Source organism: Aaosphaeria arxii (assembly GCF_010015735.1).
Source record: "Aaosphaeria arxii CBS 175.79 unplaced genomic scaffold BU24scaffold_2, whole genome shotgun sequence".
NCBI classification, from domain to species: Eukaryota; Fungi; Ascomycota; class Dothideomycetes; order Pleosporales; genus Aaosphaeria; species Aaosphaeria arxii.
In genome coordinates, this window is record NW_022983475.1 from 2,123,039 (window position 1) to 2,141,350 (window position 18,312).

General features: G+C 52.1%; 7 protein-coding genes across 7 annotated transcripts; 4 read left to right on the plus strand and 3 right to left on the minus strand.

Annotated features, from left to right (window-relative positions):
* Nucleotides 1–267: 267 nt before the first annotated feature.
* Nucleotides 268–943, minus strand: BU24DRAFT_447808 (uncharacterized protein; the record flags this gene model as incomplete). Its single annotated transcript, XM_033530846.1, has 2 exons — nucleotides 268–735; nucleotides 769–943. The coding sequence occupies 2 exons, from the start codon at nucleotides 941–943 to the stop codon at nucleotides 413–415; spliced, it is 498 nt and encodes a 165-aa protein (XP_033387607.1). The 3' UTR covers nucleotides 268–412.
* Nucleotides 944–1,644: 701 nt separating this feature from the next.
* BU24DRAFT_115771 (uncharacterized protein) lies at nucleotides 1,645–2,720 on the minus strand. Its single transcript, XM_033520843.1, has 2 exons — nucleotides 2,613–2,720; nucleotides 1,645–2,519 (listed from the first exon to the last, which is right to left on the minus strand). Exon 2 carries the CDS (start codon nucleotides 2,316–2,318, stop codon nucleotides 1,764–1,766), a length of 555 nt encoding a protein of 184 aa, XP_033387608.1. The 5' UTR covers nucleotides 2,319–2,519; nucleotides 2,613–2,720; the 3' UTR covers nucleotides 1,645–1,763.
* Nucleotides 2,721–4,239: 1,519 nt separating this feature from the next.
* On the plus strand, nucleotides 4,240–4,824 carry BU24DRAFT_115806 (uncharacterized protein). Its single transcript, XM_033520844.1, has one exon. The coding sequence runs from the start codon at nucleotides 4,362–4,364 to the stop codon at nucleotides 4,656–4,658; it is 297 nt and encodes a 98-aa protein (XP_033387609.1). The 5' UTR covers nucleotides 4,240–4,361; the 3' UTR covers nucleotides 4,659–4,824.
* Nucleotides 4,825–5,528: 704 nt separating this feature from the next.
* BU24DRAFT_341519 (uncharacterized protein) lies at nucleotides 5,529–9,643 on the plus strand (the record flags this gene model as incomplete). The annotated part of the gene is made up of 5 exons (XM_033523278.1): nucleotides 5,529–6,563; nucleotides 6,876–7,984; nucleotides 8,044–8,333; nucleotides 8,547–9,383; nucleotides 9,480–9,643. 5 exons carry the CDS (start codon nucleotides 5,529–5,531, stop codon nucleotides 9,641–9,643), a joined length of 3,435 nt encoding a protein of 1,144 aa, XP_033387610.1.
* Nucleotides 9,644–10,340: 697 nt separating this feature from the next.
* BU24DRAFT_489267 (uncharacterized protein) lies at nucleotides 10,341–12,198 on the minus strand. Its single transcript, XM_033533628.1, has 2 exons — nucleotides 10,908–12,198; nucleotides 10,341–10,857 (listed from the first exon to the last, which is right to left on the minus strand). The coding sequence occupies exons 1-2, from the start codon at nucleotides 12,174–12,176 to the stop codon at nucleotides 10,729–10,731; spliced, it is 1,398 nt and encodes a 465-aa protein (XP_033387611.1). The 5' UTR covers nucleotides 12,177–12,198; the 3' UTR covers nucleotides 10,341–10,728.
* A 1,894-nt stretch (nucleotides 12,199–14,092) lies between these two features.
* BU24DRAFT_115820 (uncharacterized protein) lies at nucleotides 14,093–15,098 on the plus strand. The gene is made up of 3 exons (XM_033520845.1): nucleotides 14,093–14,626; nucleotides 14,695–14,962; nucleotides 15,017–15,098. The coding sequence occupies exons 1-3, from the start codon at nucleotides 14,423–14,425 to the stop codon at nucleotides 15,052–15,054; spliced, it is 510 nt and encodes a 169-aa protein (XP_033387612.1). The 5' UTR covers nucleotides 14,093–14,422; the 3' UTR covers nucleotides 15,055–15,098.
* A 656-nt stretch (nucleotides 15,099–15,754) lies between these two features.
* On the plus strand, nucleotides 15,755–17,677 carry BU24DRAFT_418860 (uncharacterized protein). Its single transcript, XM_033527070.1, has 2 exons — nucleotides 15,755–16,007; nucleotides 16,062–17,677. The coding sequence occupies exons 1-2, from the start codon at nucleotides 15,840–15,842 to the stop codon at nucleotides 17,466–17,468; spliced, it is 1,575 nt and encodes a 524-aa protein (XP_033387613.1). The 5' UTR covers nucleotides 15,755–15,839; the 3' UTR covers nucleotides 17,469–17,677.
* The last annotated feature ends 635 nt before the right edge of the window (nucleotides 17,678–18,312 follow it).

Sequence of the window (18,312 nt, forward strand, 5' to 3'; positions counted from 1 at the left end):
TGCCGTCCCCCCCCCTTTTTTTCCTTTCCTTTGCTCCGTGAAAGTTTTCAACAATCATCCTCGGACACTCGCTGTCCAACTAATCGCGATATTGCAGGATGGTCACGTGATGAGGATCTGTATCTTGCCTAGTTTCGCGTTACTAACCTTCGCGGGCATAGACTGATCTCGTCCTCGTTCATCGCTCTCATCGCATCCCAGTTGATCCCAGTTGATCCCGCCCACAAATCCACACAGATCCATGCGAATCCACCGCACCGACCAGATTGCTAACTGAGCTGGGACACGCTGCACGCACTGACTAGCCGTTAGACACGGGAAGGGACCTGGGAGGGTAAAGACTAAAGAAGCTCCAGGCTTTCTCTCAACCTCATTCAATGGCATGGCCCATATCCCGAGAACGGTCGCCTCGCTAGCGATCGACTTCATGAGGTGGTGGTTCGATGGCCTCTCCTCTGTCGGGTCGGGTTGATGCGTCGAAACGGCCCATGAAATTCACTGGTCGCCGGCCATACAGGAGGCAGTCTTTCCCTTCCAGGTTCATCCTCCCCCACTCAGGCAGTTCGACTGGCCGTACATCATTGCACGTTCCAGTCATGGTGTTGCCATATGGTGGTGGGTGCGGGCGCGCGGCGCCTGGCGAGGATTTCCAGCTGGGAGGAGTTTCGCTCCTACGCCACTGAGCCACTCCATAGGGCGCAAAGAGGCGTTGTGGAGCACCGACAAGTTGGACCCCTGACAGATTTCATCTCCATGATTGCAGCCTACCCATTGTCCGTGTGTGCTCTGTGGAGTTGATCACCCTGTCCCAAGTCCTTTTTGACACTACACCCAGTGAAGCAAATCTATCCTTCGGGCACGTTGTTGTTTCCGCACGCTCGTGAGCGATGAACGAGACCGCTTTCCGGAGCGATGCAAGAAACGGGGCTTTGTGGGGCCGCATTCCACTCGAACGAGGAAGTTTCCCCGTCCTTTGACATCACAGATTGGGCAAGGCAGCACCTCACCGGTGGCTTAATTGATCACATCGAGGCTGGAAAAGAAATGCTGGCAAAGCAGAACCTCTTCAATGGGGACATATGCCAATCTTCTCGTCGAACCAATCCCTCGTGTTCGGGAGTTGCCGACTAACTGTCGGACGTGACTTTGTATGCTTTGTGACAGTTACAGGTCTGAGTGTACCACACCAAACCGAAAGGGGTACCTCGATACAAAGATATGAAGAGTGATAACTAGCTGACACGACAGTATAATTTACCAAGAGCTGATTTGTGATAAACAATCGAATGCCCGAATCGGTAATCACGCAAGTAGCCGGCAGACAACACAGCACCCTGCACCATGATACTATTTTAGATCCAACACGAAAGATGTACATAGTGCAGTATGTACCACGTTTCTTGGCGGGCCCCTCAAGAAATGGGCCGAAGTCCCATGCCTCGGATACGGGCTTGCAACGGTTGAAATGGTGATTACATTTTATCAATACCGGTGTGCACTTGAGCAGTAAGGCGTAACCGCCCATGGGCTTGTGCACAAGTCCGTCGGAAAGAGGCTCTCACATCCATTCTGGCTTGTTAGGCCCAGCCACGTGCAAACAATCCATGGGGTACGTATCCGGTATACGTGCATTAGTTTGATATTGAATGTCTAGGTGAGCACATCTAGTTTGAAGCTGGACCATCAAGCTTCTTCCTGCGAACATCGTCCGATGGAGAATGCCCTGTGGATTGTGCCGTGCGGTGCATGCGTACGAAGGCAGATCAGAGCCCGTCACCTGGACGTGTATACAGGCGGCACTTCGTGATATCAGCATACACAGGTGCATGAAATCCGTAAGTGAGGCTGATGACATGAGTTTGTGGCTGCTGTCGACCCCAGCAGAGTACGATAGTGGTCTGGCGCCCCCGTATCGACAAAGGACAAGGGCGGGATGTCGTGAATAGATTGGGCAAAAGTTGAGAGAGAGAGAGAGAGAGTAGAGAGAGAAGAGGGGAGGGATGCCAGGATAGCGTGGATGGGAAAACCGGTGATGATGAAAGAGGCAGCGGTCCAACAGTGAGTAGCCGTCGTTTGCGTCTGTCGGGCCACGGCCCACAGGTTTCCGCACGATCTACATCGCGTGGGCTTGCAACCCCTCGGTTCGGTGCAGAGCAGCAACAACGCGCCCGCGCACCGTACGGTTTGGCTTGCAAGGTGTAGACATGCCTAGGTACTCGCCGACTGCACGATTGTGCAATAATAGCTTTCATAATCCTCGTCGAAAGCGCCGACAGAGCGGCCGTCGCGTGCAGATGGCGCTGCAGGTCCGCATACATGGACTTGTATACAGCTCCAGAGGTCGCACAACCTATACCCTACACTACACCGGTAGGCAGTCTATACGGACTTTATGGGTCAAGCGTAGGTCCTTCAGCCGCCGGCCACTGATTTATGGGTTTAAAGATGTCATAATAGATATCGGCGGGCGTGGAGGATCAAATGAGCCCATGGCCCCAGCAACCAGGTCCACGCGCAACCTAGCCGCAAATCATATCAGGATTCTCGTAATGGCGGAGGGGGAAAGGGGGGAATGCGGATAAGCTGTTGTGCTGGGAGCAGCAGAGACGTACATACAAACGACTACAGACTACAGGCTACGAACGACAGACAACAAACCGCCACTTACAGTACCTATGTCTTGAAGAGCACAAAACGAGTACAGGGCACCACAGTGTCGCCCGAAAAGCTTTGTTTTGCAACCCTGCCCAGTGCGGTGCCACACTTTATTTATTTTTCCAGCTCAATGTTGGGCAGCCACCCGGCCGATTCTGCAATTGCTCGATCCACGGACCGGCAAGACGCCCTTGATGAGTTTAAACAGCCCTCTCTCGGTGGGAAACTCCCCTGGGCGCGATAGGAACGACAGGTGCTGAGAGGTAGGATGAGGCACATGGCTACCCGGCACGACGGGTTGGTGGGCATGGGATGGATGCGGGTGCCCATTAAGCTTGTCCAGTAGCTCCCCGTCATTCCCAGTACAGCTCCCTATGTCCCAGTCCGCTCCCAGTCCGTCCCAGTCGATGCTGGTACGTGCCAGTCTATTCCAGCTTGGGAGGGATGGTGCGCCAGGTAAAGAGGACGCCACGCCTCGATCCAGCCATGCCTCTTACAGATTCTCTCTTTATTGGAGTTGGGAGCCAAGTCATCGGACGCTGAGATGCGGAGACGATGGGCGAAAGTCTAACGGAGCATTTCTCAGGCCACAACGACGTAGCGGACCCTCTAAATCTGTCGTTGCTGCAGCCAGTCAGAAGACCCATGGCTGAGGTGACGGGTTCAATGGACGGCGAGGTGCACAAGATTCAGCATCATTGACCTCTAAGCGATGCAAATTCCCTGGTTCAGAGAGGGTGAGTGATGTCTTCTGAGGATGGCAAATGATGGGCACCATCATCGTCCTGCAAGTTGAACCTCGGGATAGGCATGGATTCGTCCGGTGCCTCTCCCTCTCTGGACCTGGGTGCATGCTATGCTTCTAAATCGAGGGGTCTTTGCAATGAGGAAGTGGGGAGACGAACGACCCAGAAGCCGATGGCACGCAGTATGCAATACAATAATACGCAACACAGCTGAGCGCCCTGTCAATCTTGGTCGCGTCGTGCACGAGGCACACTATCTATGGTTGTGATGTCTAGATCTCAATCACCACATTGTTTCCTTGACCATTTCTCCAGGGTGGTGAAGAGGGGGAGACAATACAGGAGATCTGAGACCTTGGAGATTTGGTGATTAGAAAATGAAGAGTCATGTTTTGCTACCAGAGCACAACCATGACACGCAAATCGTGCCATGTCATACTCGTAAGTTTTAAGTCGAAGGGAAAGTATTCAATGAGTAATAGCCGTGTCCAAAGGTTATTCGGACGGTCGTTCAAGTCCAGACTGGCCGCCGAACCCGGCGATGCCGCTGCCACTGCCGCTATCAAAGAAACTAGGCTTTTCTCTGTCTCTGCTCTTTTCTCTTCTTCCAAGCCTACCCACTTATTTCTTCATCGTCATCTCAACTGCCATAAACTTCCCAAAGAAAACCCTTGATGGGATGTTGGTAGTCGCCCGCCCGTGCTATTCTGGGTAGATTAAGGAACCCCGGTCGTAAATTCCGTAACAGACGTACAATCCCTCCACTTAGCCCGCTCGCCCAGCGATCCCAGGGGTTCAACTGTACCTCGTACATAGTAACCCACAGACGCCAACTGGACCACAAACCACAGACCACAAGTCCAAAAACCACTAGGTACTGTCTGTACTATGCTCCGTTAACCTACGAGTACCTAGGTAGTTACTAGACGTACACCTTAGATACCGTAACGGGAGCATTTCATGATCACGGCACCGACCATTTCGTCACACACATACCAACTCACACACACACACACACACACTTTTTCTTTACACGCACACACAATCTCTCTTTCTCACACACACTCACTCTCTCCTCCCTCTTACTCTACTCTTTTCCGACCCCCTCCTCCTGCGTGCACCAATTCCGTGCCGGCATCTTTGCGCTGGCCCTTCCCTTGTGCCCAGTCTTATTCTCTTGTCCAAGCGTCCGCCTTTCCTATGCCCTGGTCCATGGCGCACATCTCAATTGAACCTCGACGCATGCTTGCCCTATAGCATCACTGCTGCTTTTTGTCTATGCCCTCTCCATCTTCCCCACTGCATCTGCAACAAAAACCAATTGCTTATCGTTCTTCACACACCCCCAAACCTCATCATTCCCCCCCCTCCGCCCCTCCCTCTCCTAAAGAGGATAACACTCATTTCCTGTTCTAGACCTTTGAAACCTGTCCAGCCCATTCGGCGATTGCCTGCTGGACTCTGCTGAGAGGAAGGTGTGCGTGTGTGGAATCAATTCTCCAGAGAGAGACCCTACCCGTCTTAGCAGCCTGTTCGTCGACGGCGCCTCGTCCGTCTTCTAATTTGGTGCTGCAGCTATCCACTGCCGTATGGTGCGTGCTTCCCTTCTCTTTCGTATATCTCATCCTGCGCCCCAGGCTACGGGAAGTCTACAATCCCAGAGCCTCACGCTGTTCTTGCTCCCGGGGCATTTCAGTCCCAATCCGACATCCCAGTACCTACTTTGCAATACCTCCACTACTTAAACTATATATGCCTGGCTGCTCCATTCCCAGGCAGAAACACTTAACCTTTGATCTATTCATTTAGCTTTGCCGCCAAACTTTGACAGCTTGACCGTTGTCGCCCCGCCCACATTCACCACCACCTGTGGATCGCCCATTCTCTAGCGGCCGCTTACCCCCCTCGGGACTGTCGTGCCCACGTAAACCCGGAGATCTTGCTTTCATTCCTCCTAGTGTTGCGTCTCTTAAGCATAGGCCAAGGTGCTACCATTTGCTCCTTGGTATTTACACCAGGCGTCCCAGCATCCTGGTTTACATCTGAGCATTCCTTTCCCTTCTATCGAACCCCCCAGGATACCTAAAGGTTCCATCATACTGGGTTTCGGCCTCACGTTGTCCAGAGATGTCACCTACACAGGCCGATGCTCCTTCCAGCAACACTGGTGATGTGTCACCAGGCGGAAGTGGGAATCCCGCGACCAACCCCAAGATGAGGAAGAGGACCAAGACCGGTTGTCTAACCTGTCGAAAGCGACGCATAAAGTGCGGAGAAGAGAGACCTACTTGTGCCAACTGCATCAAGTCCAAACGTCAGTGCGAGGGGTACAACCAACGAGTTGTCTTCAAGCCTCCGATTGGGGACTGGCCAAATCATCCAGGTGTGGTGAGCACACTGCAATATCACAACTCCATGCTCCCGGGTTCGAGAGCATCATTTCGGGGCCAGCAACCCACCGCACACTCACAAGATTCTGTATTGTCGACTATACAGCCACGACCGACACAATACGACTTCTCAAACATCGAAACTCAAGTTCCGGGACTTCAGCAGATAGATACGCAGACAGTGCTTGTGGGCGGGCCTCAGCCTTATCCACAAGATGCGAACTATCAGCAACCACTCCAGTCTCCTCATCATCAGCAGGGACTTCACTCACCCCATCACCAGCTTCCCACTCCTACGAGCGCTTCCTACTTTTCGTCACAGACGTCTCCCGTGCATCCCAACATGCCAGGGCAGTACGCTCAAGAGGGAGGCGCGGGCTTCGTGCCACCTTATTCACAAGTCGACACATCACCCATTACATCGTCAGATCAGGGTGTGTATCAACAGCCTCCATCGTCGGCAGGTCTCTCGCAACCACATCCCTACTACACCACTCACTCCGCCACTCCCTCACCGACAGGAGGATACACGCAGTTCTCCGATCCTCGGTCGAGTCTGAGTCATATCGACGAGCAATCTTCATATCAGCAGCAACAGCCACCGCTGCAGAGTCCTATCTATTTCAGTCTAGGAGGCTCGTATGCCCCGTCGCCGGCTTTGGCACATGCAGTTTCGCAATCTTCTTTCCAACCTGTTCAGATACCCCATCATGATGTTCATTTTGATGTAAAGTATATGCCTCATAGCGCTCCAGTCCTTGGTATGTCCCGAGTTTAGTTTATTACAAATTACGTCCTCATTTAAAATCCGTAAAGAACCTTTTCGAAATAGAAAAGGGGATTCTTCTTCCTGTTGGCTGTCTGTTGAATGAGTTGTGCGTATTCAACTTCAGCCTTTTGCATGTCCTTCACCATAATAATGTCCCCTGGCCTATCGTGCCTGTCCTTCCTCCCCCCAAACCTGCATGTCCCAAGCAGCAAGCGTCGTGCTGTCTGAAAGCCTCTCGTGTAAATAGTGATGCAAACATGTCTGTACTATAAGATTGGAGATGATGCTAACATATCATTCTTACCTTTAGACCAGCATGATGTCGCATCTTCAGGGATTGAACCTGCAATGCTACTTTCGGGATTCGGCGGCGACGATCACGTCAGTCCGACCCAGGTCCTCTACGAAGCGGCCGTCGAGAACGAAGACGACGACTACTACGACGTACAGTCCGACGAAGAGATGCTCGACAGGGAAGACAAGAGCGACGACGCCGTGATGCTGAGTCAAGACTTCAGTCTCATCCACCGCATCCAGGGCGAGAGCACGAGCGACCTCACCGTCCGAAGCTACAACGCCTTCATCTACGAAGGCATCCTCACTACCTACCGAGCCGAATACGTGGCAAACCCTCTCAAGAACCCAAAGACGGCGAGAGTGTTCGCCCACTTCATTCACGTAACGGGACCGAGTTTGTCGATCTACGAGCGAAACCCGCGGAATCCCACGTCCATCTTCGAAGGGCCTGTACCGCCATCACAGCAGAGTCTTTGGACTTACACCCTACCGCTGAAGGCACTGAACAACCAGGGGCTACTCCATGCCATGCTCGCACTGGCAAGTCTGCACATCGCGAAGCTTCAACGAGCTTCCGTGACGCCGTCATACAAACACTACGCCTATGCCTTGAAGCGACTGGGGAGATCCCTCGGCAATCCGAGAAGACGTCTTACGATCCCTACATTGGCTACATCTATGCTGTTGGCATTCTACGAGGTCATGACGGCCGAGCACGTGAAGTGGTCGACGCATCTCGTCGGCGCCGCACAACTGATCTCCGAACTTGACTTCCGTTCCCTTACCCGGGAGGCACGTCGCATTCGAGCTGCACAGTTGGCCGAGGAGAGGCAGTTTCCGAACCAGAACCCGAATATGCTGATTGACCAGCGGCAGTTCGAGCAGAAGCTACTCCAGGAGAGCACTATGATACCGGATGCCGGGCTCGTCAGTACGATTGTCGGGAAGGAGGTCAACTATGACGATTTCGGACGGGTATTCGAAGAAGATGCTGGTGTGGGATATGATGGTACCAGGAGTCCTCCATCCAGGCCTGATCTTCGTAGTTACGAGACGATGCAAGATCTGTATTGGTGGTATGCCAGGCATGATATGTTCCAAAGTATCGTGAGCGGAAATCCTTTGATGTAAGTCTTTCCTTCCCATTGGCCCCTTCTACGTAACATATCAGCTGACCGATCCATAGCATGGATTACCGCAAATGGTCCGACTGTCCTCCACGAGCTCCTCTCGGTCGAGCTGATGCACTCTACGGATCCCACGACCACATCATCCTGCTCATAGGCCGCATCGCAGATTTCACAGTCCGCGACCGAGCACGGAAACTCGCACAACAGACGGCGAACGGCGGACACTGGATTCCCACGCCCGGTATGCCTGGCATGGGCAAGCCTCCGGGACAAGCTCAAGGACCGGGAGGACCGCCTCCTACGCCCACGACGCCAATGGGTCCTCCACCACATATGCAAGGAATGGGTCCGCCTCCTGGCTGGAAAGGTCCGCCGCCTCCGGGTTGGACTGGAGGTCCTCCTCCCAGCGGTCCTCCTGGTGAGAGTAGAGGACCACCGCCAGGCTGGAAGGGTCCTCCACCTCCAGGCTGGACCGGCGGACCACCACAGGGAGCTGGCTCAGGGGCATCTCAAGGTCCACCCCCACAAGCATCACAATCCCAAGGACCACCGAAAGGAGCTCCATCTCCTCCAGGCGGTCCTGGATTCTACGGTATGGCACCGTCCCGGCCCAACACCTCACTGCCAACCACCTACGCCAACCCAGAGCAAGCCTCGAACAGCAGCTCACCACGAACCCCCAAGAGCCCGAGCTCCCAATTGCCAGACCTCCCAGCGGCCATGGAATCCGCAATGGCAGAATGGAACAGCATAGCACAAGCCCACAACACCATCGCCATGATCCTCACCAAAACGCCCGCCTTCCAACCCCTCCCCTCGGACCCTCTCCCCCTACCCCCAGACCCGCAAGGCAAAAACCGCGCCCCCTTCGGCCCGCCCCTCATCCACCGAAGCTACGACATCTCGATCCTGTGGTCCCTCATCAACCTCTCCCAGATCCTCCTGCTTCGTGCCCACCCCACAATGCCACCCGCCGCCATGGTCGCCGCCAACGTCTGCGCGCCCGCGACCCAACCCTACGCCATCCTCATCGGCCGCATCGCGTCGGGGATGCAGATGCCGACGTTCCCCGAGGCGTCCGTCACCCCGGCATTGGGTGCCGCGCTCATCGAGATCACGATGAGTTTGTTCTTTGCGGGCGTCCAGTACACGGACGCGTCGCAGCGGGAGTGGCTGATCACGAGGCTGGTTGACATCGATAGGAGGACTGGGTGGGCGAGTGCGGGCGTCGTGGCGAGGGCGATCGAGACGAGTTGGGAGAAGACGGGGGAGATGGGACGCGGGCCGGCGTATCCGAATAGGATTACGAGGGCTTTTGGGATGGATGAGGAGGATAGCGATGAGGATGGTGATGGGGAGGGGGAGAATGCGCCGAGTATGGATGGGAATGTTGGGGGTGGGGGTGGGTGGGGTGGTGAGAGGGTGATTAGGAGTGGGACGGGGGCGAGGAAGCCGTCGTCCGGGTGGAAGGGGGATAAGGGGCGGTGGGGAGGTGAGGAGAGGAGGTTCGTGGTTAGACATAGGGGAGGGGGATTGGTACCGTGGGCGATGAATGTTTTGGCGACGGATGAGGATTTGAGGGTCGGCATTGATAGGATGGGGATTGGAGGGGAGATCAACGCCGCCGGGACGAGTAGAGAGGCTGGGGGTTCGTAGGAGTTGATCGAGACTTGGATCGTATGTTGAGACGATGAAGAGAGTGGAGTTTCGAAGACTGAGATGAAATGAATACCTGGACGGATATCATGGATCCCGAATGCAACGCCAGGATCACCGACGAAGCAAAAGATGTCTTGTCAATACCATCGACAAAGCATTCATCTCCGATAGAGGAGTATAACGAAGCAAAAGCAAGAGCCGACCCAACGCAACACATCAAGGCCTCACGATCTTCCCTTCCACGTATCACTGCACTACCAACATCCTTACCACTCCCGAGCAACATCTTCTATGCACCAAAGGGAATATGAAACGGATCGGATCGGATCGAAGCATACGAAAGGATACTCCCTATCTTCAAATCCCAGCATCACCATATCACCACCACATCATCAACATCAACATCATTACCAAAACCCATACACCAAATATGCAATCTACACTGCATAAGAAAGGCCAACGCGATCGAAAAAAATTACTCAAAAACGTATCTCCCAGCCGAACGACTGGAAGCCAGCATTTGATATCCCCTTACGACCATGACGACGATATTAGCTAGTCAATGACTCTGATATATATACCCCTTAAAATAAAAATCTATCTACTATGTACATCTACTACTATGTTTGTTGAGTGAGTTTGAAAGGCAAATATGTGTGATTGAAAGTGTATATTTGTGAGATAACTAAGGCATGATGAATGTAAAATAAGAAGAAAGGCTTTCATGATAGATGCCGTTCCCTTGGAAAGTAAGATTGAAGATGGGGAAGAAAGTAGGGGAAGGTAGGGCAGATGTTTATTTCTGTACTCGATGGGAAGACCATGAGAAACCTCCATGGCCTGAAGATATTGAGTGTGAAATATCACCCAGCCCCGATTGGATAAATGTGGAAAATTCCCTGTAGTGACGTAAAAAAAGCATAAAGAAATACCGCCAGTGATGTCCGTGAAATGATCTTCCAGATATAAAGAGGGAAGAAATGGCAAACTTTTATGTTACGAATCCCTGCAGATGGATTGAGACTCAGTAGTGACCTTGGTCAGTGAAGATGTGATCTTAGATTTGGTGGAGCGATGACCGCTCATTTGGGATCGTAGCTTCGGTTGCGGCTCTGGAGCTGGACGATGGCGCTGTAGAATTGAGTGTCCCAGCTCACGCACTGGAGGTACTCCCACCAGAGACGGAGAGCTGGCGGGTCATCAGCATCAGCCTAGGATATGTCAGTACGGGATTGGAGTTCATCAAGTAGGATACACTTACCGAGTCGAAGGCCTGGAGAATGGAATCCTCCTTGATCAATCTCGTTCTCATCTCAGCGTCCTTCTTCCAAGCCGCCAGCTCCTTGATGTAGTTATCGACATGGTTCTTGACCCGCTTATCTTGTTTTTCCTGCTCTTCCGCGGCAACGCTACCCTCCACGATGGGCACCGGTAAGTCTCCCTCGTAGACAGGCTTGGGGAAGAAATGATCTCGAAGAGCTTCCGTCACCCACTCCGGGCGACCGGCAGCCGCCAGCTCCCGAGCCCAGTACTGCTTGACTGCGAGAGGCACGTGCTCGACCATGCGATCGTAGTCCAGCTTGTCGCTCCAGCGCGTCTGGGAGTAGTGTCCCATGTAGATATATCGGGATTTGTTGCTTGGGTTCTCCTGTGCTGCCCATGGAGCCTGGCAGACAAACAAAGGGACTTCATCGAAGGAAGTTTGCGAGTCCATATCGTAAAATTCGTTGGGATTCTTGTTGAAGAAGGCGGTGAGCTTGGCTCCGTTCTCGCCGGGTGCTTGAGGGAGGTAAGGTTCGTGGGTTGCGGAGAGCGTGTAGTAGGTCCGGTTCTTGAGAAGGCATGGGGATGGCGGAACGGGCGGGACAAACATGAGGCCTGGAGACCACATCTCGCCGCCGAACTCGTTGAGGAGGAAGTCAAGTGAGAAGGATACCATCTCTTTCGGAGGTGGGATCTTCGATTTGATGTCGGCGGAGAGCGACGGCATGTTGGTGACGGCAAGTGGCATCCATGGTCCTTTGCCTGAGCTTACGACGTCGGGAGCTTTAATGGGCTTTTGGACCGGTGGCTCTGTCTGCGCCGGGATATTCTGATTTGTGGCTTCGTTGGCAGAGGCACTGCCGTTGGATTTACGAAGATGAGGAGGTATGAACATGCGGTTGCAGTCGGCTCCATTGGTAGAAGTGTCGTTATTGAGGGACTGGGCCGGTTTTGGGTTGAGGTGGGTGGTCACTTGGGTTGCAGAGGGTCCGTCTAAGACTCGATCCTTCACTCCACGAACCATGTTCCCAGATAAAGAGGACTCTGTTCCAGCTGTGTCATGATACTGAACGATGGCCGTATCATCCTGCTTATGTCCAACAGTTCGAAAAAGGTTCTGAAATTCACCACGTAGGTCCTCGAGCTCGTCGCGTAGGTCTTTCTGTTCATCCTCCAGATCTGCTATCCGATTACTGATGGTGACAAGTGTTGGAGGACTATCATTGGGGCCGTCCCTCTGACTGAAGTTATGACCTGAAGAAGTCATGGGAGCAATTGTACGCCTGGGGCTAGTGTCTGGAGTAATGTTTAGTACCGTCCTTCCAAGTTTAGGGTAAGGTTGCAGCGGGTAGGGGCAGTGAGTACCGGCACTATGCAAAATCTGGTATGTGACTATACCACCGCGGTGATTTCCACGATTGTCCATGATTAGACAATCAGTCCTAGGACGAAGGGTGAGTACCGCTGTCTCTGGCGCTTGATCTTTAAGTTATGGAGGCTGTAGTAGTAAGGTACGCGTAAGAACTCGGTCAACTGAGATGAGGGTAAATGAGTCCGAGTACTATTATCGACGGTAGGGTCTGGATGGAGAGATAGAGAAAGAGGGTAACAGAGAGAAGTAGGCGAGGGATGGACGCTTGCAGCTATGAAAGCTAAAGTACCGTCTGTTCGTGATACTCGTAAGCCTGAAAAAGAGTAGAACACTGTGACTTCAAAAGAAGTTGAGTGATGAAGAGAAGGTCACAAAACGAAGAGTGGGATCCGCCACTCTTATATTGCCTAAGGACTCACTTGTGAAGTCGTTTTCCGAATTTACTTGTGCCAACGAGCAAGAGCCAGAAAGTCGGTGAGTCCGGATAGGCTGTCGTGAAGCTTAATGGAGATTTGATACAATACCGCAAAGCTAAGGCTCCGTATAGGTCGACAATAAATATTGTATCAGCATCTAGCACTCGGGATGGAGTCTGGTTGTCTACAGCACTACAGTAATGGGCCCCGATTTCATACTATTATTGACCGCAGTGAATGACGTCGGATCAAGTGTTTCCACAACTCTTTCTAAGAAGAAAGCTCATCACACTTTGAGTTGGCGTTCTCACTGCTCATTCTTGCAGTGCATCTCGCCTGTTGATTAGCGTTTGTAATCGATTAATTCATCATAGCGGTCTTTATGCCGAAGGCATACAACATTGCATTCAACCCTTGATATATGTATGCCGTATACGTATGTTCAAGCGGCTGTGCATCTGATGTGACAACAGCAAGATGCCCATCATTACAAACATACTAGAGAGTGCATCGCTATGGAAGAACCGAAGTCGCAATCAATGCACACTGGGACAATGTTATTCGTAGAGCCTTCATGGTCAAGATGAGGGCTATAGAGACAAAATGTTTACGAATGTCACGTTGTTCGTCGAGCCGTCTGTTTGGGTAAGTTTCTTTCACTCCTGCAAGGACTCTGCTCCTCCTATGGCATTGTCGAGGTGACGATAGGTAGACAAAGACAGTTGATGTTGGACTTTTGGAATTGGCCAATGGGAGAGAAGCATGTTGAGCCATTCATCAAAGCTACTCTGCATATTCTCGGTTGAACTTGCTGTCCATGAAAGTCGAGGCATTTTCCAAGCAATGAGAATGGTCGGACGACCTAAAGATACTAGATATGCAGAGCGGCTGGGATGAATGCACGTAGTTTGCAAACAAGAATTGACTAAGAGGAGCAGGTTTGTCCGAAACTCGGCTCGGTCGAACCGCAAGACGCACACTTGCACAGTACAAGAGCGGCTGACACCCCATTATTGTTGGTATCTTTTCGAGTATGCAACTTCCACGTTCTGCCAGCGAGTGCATCCTTTTTCTGATCAATGATTGCTCTCTTCCTTAACTCGGGATAGGGTGCAGTTCATATCGCGCCGAGATTCTCATGGACCGGCCAAAGAGGGGTTGCACGCACGCCATCGGTTAAGATCAGCGGTCCGGCGCGTGTATGGCCAGGTTGTATGGTGATTGTCAATTGATGATATTCACCGTCTGACAGCAACCTTCAAGGAATATCCAGCAGCATGGTATCACGGACGAAGATGGCAATTAGGCGATGGTCGAAGCGATGATGAAGATGTTCACGATGATGGTAGCAGATTGAGGAGGGGAAGAGGTTGTGCGTGGTCAGGAACGCGTAAATGAGTGAGGAGACGTGACAGGACAGGGCCGGCACGTGTGGATGACTAAGGTCTGACTTCCTTTGGACCCTGGGAATCGGTGGGAAATGAGAAAACGTCACTGGCTGGTTGTGGCCCCGGCGCCGGTGCGAGCGAGCGAAAGTCTTCCCATTACCCTCACCCTCCTTCTACTCCTCCTACTCCTCCCCATTACGAGTGGTAGACAATTTCAAGGCCCTACGGATGTAGCCCGCTTCTTCGTTATCCACTCTTCAGCTTGGTTACATCTTTCTACTTCTTCCCTTACTATCACTCGATTCCATCCCCTTCACACCCTTCGCCTACTCACGCCATGCCTCCTGCAAAGCGCACGCACGAGGACCCCCAATCCCTCAAAGAAAAGCTTCATGCTGGCCAGGGGAATGGTAATCGCGGTCGTCGCAACAATGGGACATCCAACGTGACCAACGGAAGTAATTTGAAAGAGGTTGTGTCCTCTGCAGCTATCGACACCGCAGCCGCCAACAACAGTCACAGCGAGCAGAACAATTCGGGAGTGAGTCGCACACCAGCTTGGGAACACCGCTCAAATGTGCATCGCTAACTGTTAATCTTCGTTCATAGATATCCTGGAAAGATCAAGACATCGCCCTCCTCCACTCCTTCCGCCGAACCTATCGTCTCGATACCCCTTCCGCCTTCAAGAAGCCCCTCAGCCAAGTCGTACTTGGGAGCGGAATCGGACGTTACTCCCCTACAATGGCACGACCCAAAGCGAAGAGAAGAGTTCCCAAAGAGCAACTGGCTATGGCAGTGCGGAAAAACTTCAATGCCCTTGGCGTCAGCGAAACGGACGTGATCGTCGACATGCTGTACAAGGTCAAGAATCAGGGTATGGAAGCTCTCATCCGCGACACTACTCAACTGTGTACTAACGTTATACAAGATAAGGAGTTTAGGGTACGATTTACACCACGCAAGTAATTTCGGTACATACACTCGTTGTCACTGCACTTCACGGAGTTCTTATCGTCGATACCCCGGTCCACGCACCTTACGGAAATATTTTGATTACAATACTGGGATAATAAGCATATGCATTGGGTTGGAGTTCGGAAACCACTTTGAATTTTTATCAGCTTCGGATAGGTCAACACCATCTTGAAATACAGATGAGCAACCTAATAGGGATTTATGTCGCATGACACATTCACAGGAAAGGGCCCCCAAAATGAAGAAATAGGCGGGATGACTTGCATGCTCCTCCATGCAAATCATACCATTGTCAATGATACATAATGAATATTTTGATCTACACAAGCATCATCGAGTTTGATTTGCACTTTTTGAGCTTTGTTGGCCTATTGTGAGACCTTTCGTGAGAAACCCCTGGAAATGCTGTGCCTCAGAAGCCTTCCCCAGCCTCACAGCTGGATGCAACACCACTACAACAGCGTGTCGGGCGTCAACTGTGACTAATATTTACTGTCTAAAACACAATACTTTGGATGAGATAGCCCTGCTGCACAAGCAGACATAAATATTGTGCTACATGGGGCGCTGTCCCCGCATGAGCTTAACTTTCTGGCGAACTCTAGAAAATACCAGAAGACGCGTGCCGAGGCCAATGACGGTGTTACCGCGAACGAACGCATGGGCCATCAAATTTTTCTACGGGAGCTGCTCCGACGATTCCATCATCCATCGCAATTCCCTCGGAACGCCCCAGGTTTCCTCACAATTTTTGGACATCACGAAACACCGTCAAGATGAGCTTCGCTGCTCCTGCGCTGCCTCTCAAGGTAGTCAACACCGCCCGTCTGGTTTCCGTCACCCAACGCTGCCAGCGGAGGGTCTTATCGTCGAAAGCGCAACGAACCAGACCGACTCCTAGTACTACACCTTTCCAACAATCCCAATATGGCCTGCATGCAAGAGTGAGTATCCTCAATTTCATCTGCATTGGCTTGTGCTAATCTTGATCGTGATAGTTATTCCACGCAACGGCAACGTCCTCGGCTATCGCGGACCCCTACGCTACCCTCGGAGTGAACAAGAATGCATCTGCAGGTGAAATCAAGAAGGCATACTACGGCATGGCGAAGAAATACCATCCGGATACCAACAAAGACGCCTCCGCTAAGGAGAGATTCGCCGCCGCACAAACCGCATACGAGCTACTTTCCGATGCCGACAAGAAGAAGGCATATGATTCCTACGGCGCCGCCGCCTTCGACTCGAACGGCGGATTCAACCCTGGAGCCGGGCCCGGTGCCGGCAGTCCTGGAGGCGGAAACCCATTTGCAGGGTTCGGTGGATTTGGCGGGTTTGGTGGGGGCGGGGCTCAGGGTGGTTTTGGTGGAGGTTTCCAGGGCGATATCAATTTTGAGGATTTGTTCAATGCGTTTGGAGGTGGTGGTCGACGAGGACGGGGGGCCCGGGGAAATCCATTCCAGGAGGAGGTTCTCGTCGGAGACAACATCGAGGTGCAGACCAACATATCCTTCATGGACGCCGCCAAGGGTGTGAGCAAAGATATCCACATCAATCCGTTGGTCGAGTGCAAGACCTGTACCGGAAGCGGGTTGAAGAAGGGTGCGACGAGGTCGGAGTGTAAGAGCTGTGGTGGAACAGGTACCCGAGTGACATCGATGGGAGGATTCCATATGCAAGCGACATGTTCTTCCTGCGGTGGATCGGGTGTTTCGATACCGCGGGGATCGTCTTGCGGCACCTGTCACGGAAACGGTGCGGTGCAGGAGAGGAAGACGATAACCGTTGATATTCCAGGCGGAGTGGAAGACGGCATGCGGCTCCGCGTCAGTGGTGAGGGAGATTCTCCCCTTACAGGACAAGCCACATCGTCGAACGCCAGAGGTGCAAAGGGAGACCTCTTCGTACTTATCCGCGTCGCGACCGATCCCAAGTTCAAGCGGGCAGGCAACGACATCTTACATACGGCCACGATACCTTTGACCACCGCTGTGCTTGGAGGTGAGGTCAACATCCCCACGCTGGACGGTGAGATCAAGGTCAAGGTGCCTACCGGTTCAGGTACCGGCGACCGAATCACGCTCTCTGGAATGGGAATGAAGGTTCTCAGCGGGCGTAGAAACGCAAAGGGTGATATGAAGGTTGAGTTCAAGGTGCAGATGCCCAAGTATCTCAGCGCCAATCAGCGCACAATCCTCGAAATGCTCGCCGACGAAATGAACGACAAGACGGCAAAACGCATCATGAACCTTGGACAGCAAAAGGACGGAAATCCCGACTCTCACAAGAATGAAGGCTTCCTAAAGTCTGCATGGCATAACATCACTGGACAACACAAAAACAACGAAAATGACGATAACAAGAAGGACAGCGAGCCGAAGAAAGCATCCGGATCTGGATCATGAGCGATCATATTTGAAGCAAAATTTTGTTTTCCTTGGTCGTATTGTACTGTACAATCACACATCTCCTGTCACATCTGTACAATATCCAACAATCTCGACAAAACCTGGCGCATCGAAAAAGGTCTTTTGGAAAAGACTTTGGGCATTTTAAGGCGTTGACCCAAGTAGAGAATGTATTTTAGAGATAATGATGAACCTATGACACTGGTATATTCCATACACTTCCACGTACGTCATTTTAGATGTTGTCTCGCCTGTGCATTGATGGTATGTATTCGCCCTGGTTGTTTGGACTTGGGATGCAAGTCAGTATAAGTGATTATAGCGACTGCATATTTGGACGCCACGGCCCTGCGTAAACATCAAGCCGCGATCTAAAGCAGATCCATTCGCTTGTACTGTTCCGAAGCCTTCTAAGCGTTAACACTACCGATAGATGATTCATGCTTCTCCATCACCCTGCTTGTCGCTCAGCGCTTAGACAAGCCTTAAGAGGCGTCCGACTCTCTGAGTGGTTATGCGCCCACTGCAGGCCCGGGGTCACCCTTCGCAATGCCTCTAAAGTTTTATCGATTCGTGACCAGTGCGAGATGGGAGAGGGAAGATAAATGTGCGTGATACTCGCGCGGTTGTAGAAAGGAGACGTTGATAGATAGATGGGTTAATTGTCTACTAGTGAGGTAGAAGTGAAGCGTCACCGTCGTGGAATATTTTATTCATTATGCAGCGTGATGCCCAGTCGCTCTATCGTTTTCATCATAATATAATATGTATGGCATGAGTCGCGGTGCCTTGCAGATTCCAAGTCATCACTCGTTATTGTTATTGGGATTCGGCGAACCGC